General features: G+C 37.0%; 1 protein-coding gene across 1 annotated transcript in view; it reads right to left on the bottom strand.

Annotated features, from left to right (window-relative positions):
* The window catches only part of LOC119594608 (puromycin-sensitive aminopeptidase-like), a gene marked incomplete in the record, with an annotated part of 34909 nt that overhangs the window by 30064 nt on the left and 4027 nt on the right, over window positions 1-818 (bottom strand). Inside the window, 1 exon segment of the mRNA XM_037943659.1 lies at window positions 537-778. Coding sequence (XP_037799587.1) covers window positions 537-778 — 242 coding nt within the window.

Below are 818 nucleotides of genomic sequence, written 5' to 3'. Positions count from 1 at the left end.
GAGGGAAGGAGTGACCATGCTTAAAGTCACAGGTACAAAAATCATGCATATAAAGTCAAAACCTTTTTACCTGATATATCTGTAAGAACAAATTGCCAATAACATTCTATTGCAATAAAAAAAGAAGTCATAAAATGCTTGCATTTCTAATTTACCTAAGGAAAAATTATCATTATAATATATCTATATTAAAAACGCATAATACCACATACAAAAGACAAACTCTGATAGCCTTTTCAATCAACTATTCAATGTGAAATAGAGCAAATGCTAATTTAGACTCAGACTGCAGTAACTAATATAAAATTATAATTTAAAATCAGAAGGCTACTTATAAAAAAAAAAAGTTCAATACAATTCTGGACCCAAAATTAACTAATTCCTGTTTGAAAAAGTAGCAAAGATATGAGTGTGGAGAATTCTACACTCAAGCCATATTTTTGCTAAATGTTTATACATTTTCGATTCCTTCATTACCTCCACATCCTCAGAATCAAAAGCAATCATAACACACACACAAAAAAAAAACAACTCACGATGTGTATTTGCTGCGGTAGAGGCCTTTCATCTTGTCGTTCAGCTCCCCGTTGAAGGCCATGCTGAGCTTAGCCTTCCCAATGGGCAGGGCCTTGTCGAAGGTGAGCGTGACCATCTCATTGGGAGTCGAGATCTCGGTCGAGGCTGGGAGCACCGTATCCCCACTGGCCAGGGTGACTTTGACGTCTCTGAGAGTCAGGTCCAGTGAGTTGAGCTTGATCTGTTTGGTGGCTTCTTTGACCTGCAATAATATTTGGCAACTTGTCGAAAAATGCTAATCT

The sequence above is a fragment of the Penaeus monodon genome, chromosome 34, assembly GCF_015228065.2.
Source record: "Penaeus monodon isolate SGIC_2016 chromosome 34, NSTDA_Pmon_1, whole genome shotgun sequence".
NCBI classification, from domain to species: Eukaryota; Metazoa; Arthropoda; class Malacostraca; order Decapoda; family Penaeidae; genus Penaeus; species Penaeus monodon.
Note: the sequence above shows the minus strand (reverse complement) of the source record. Positions and strands in the feature narration are given on the sequence as shown.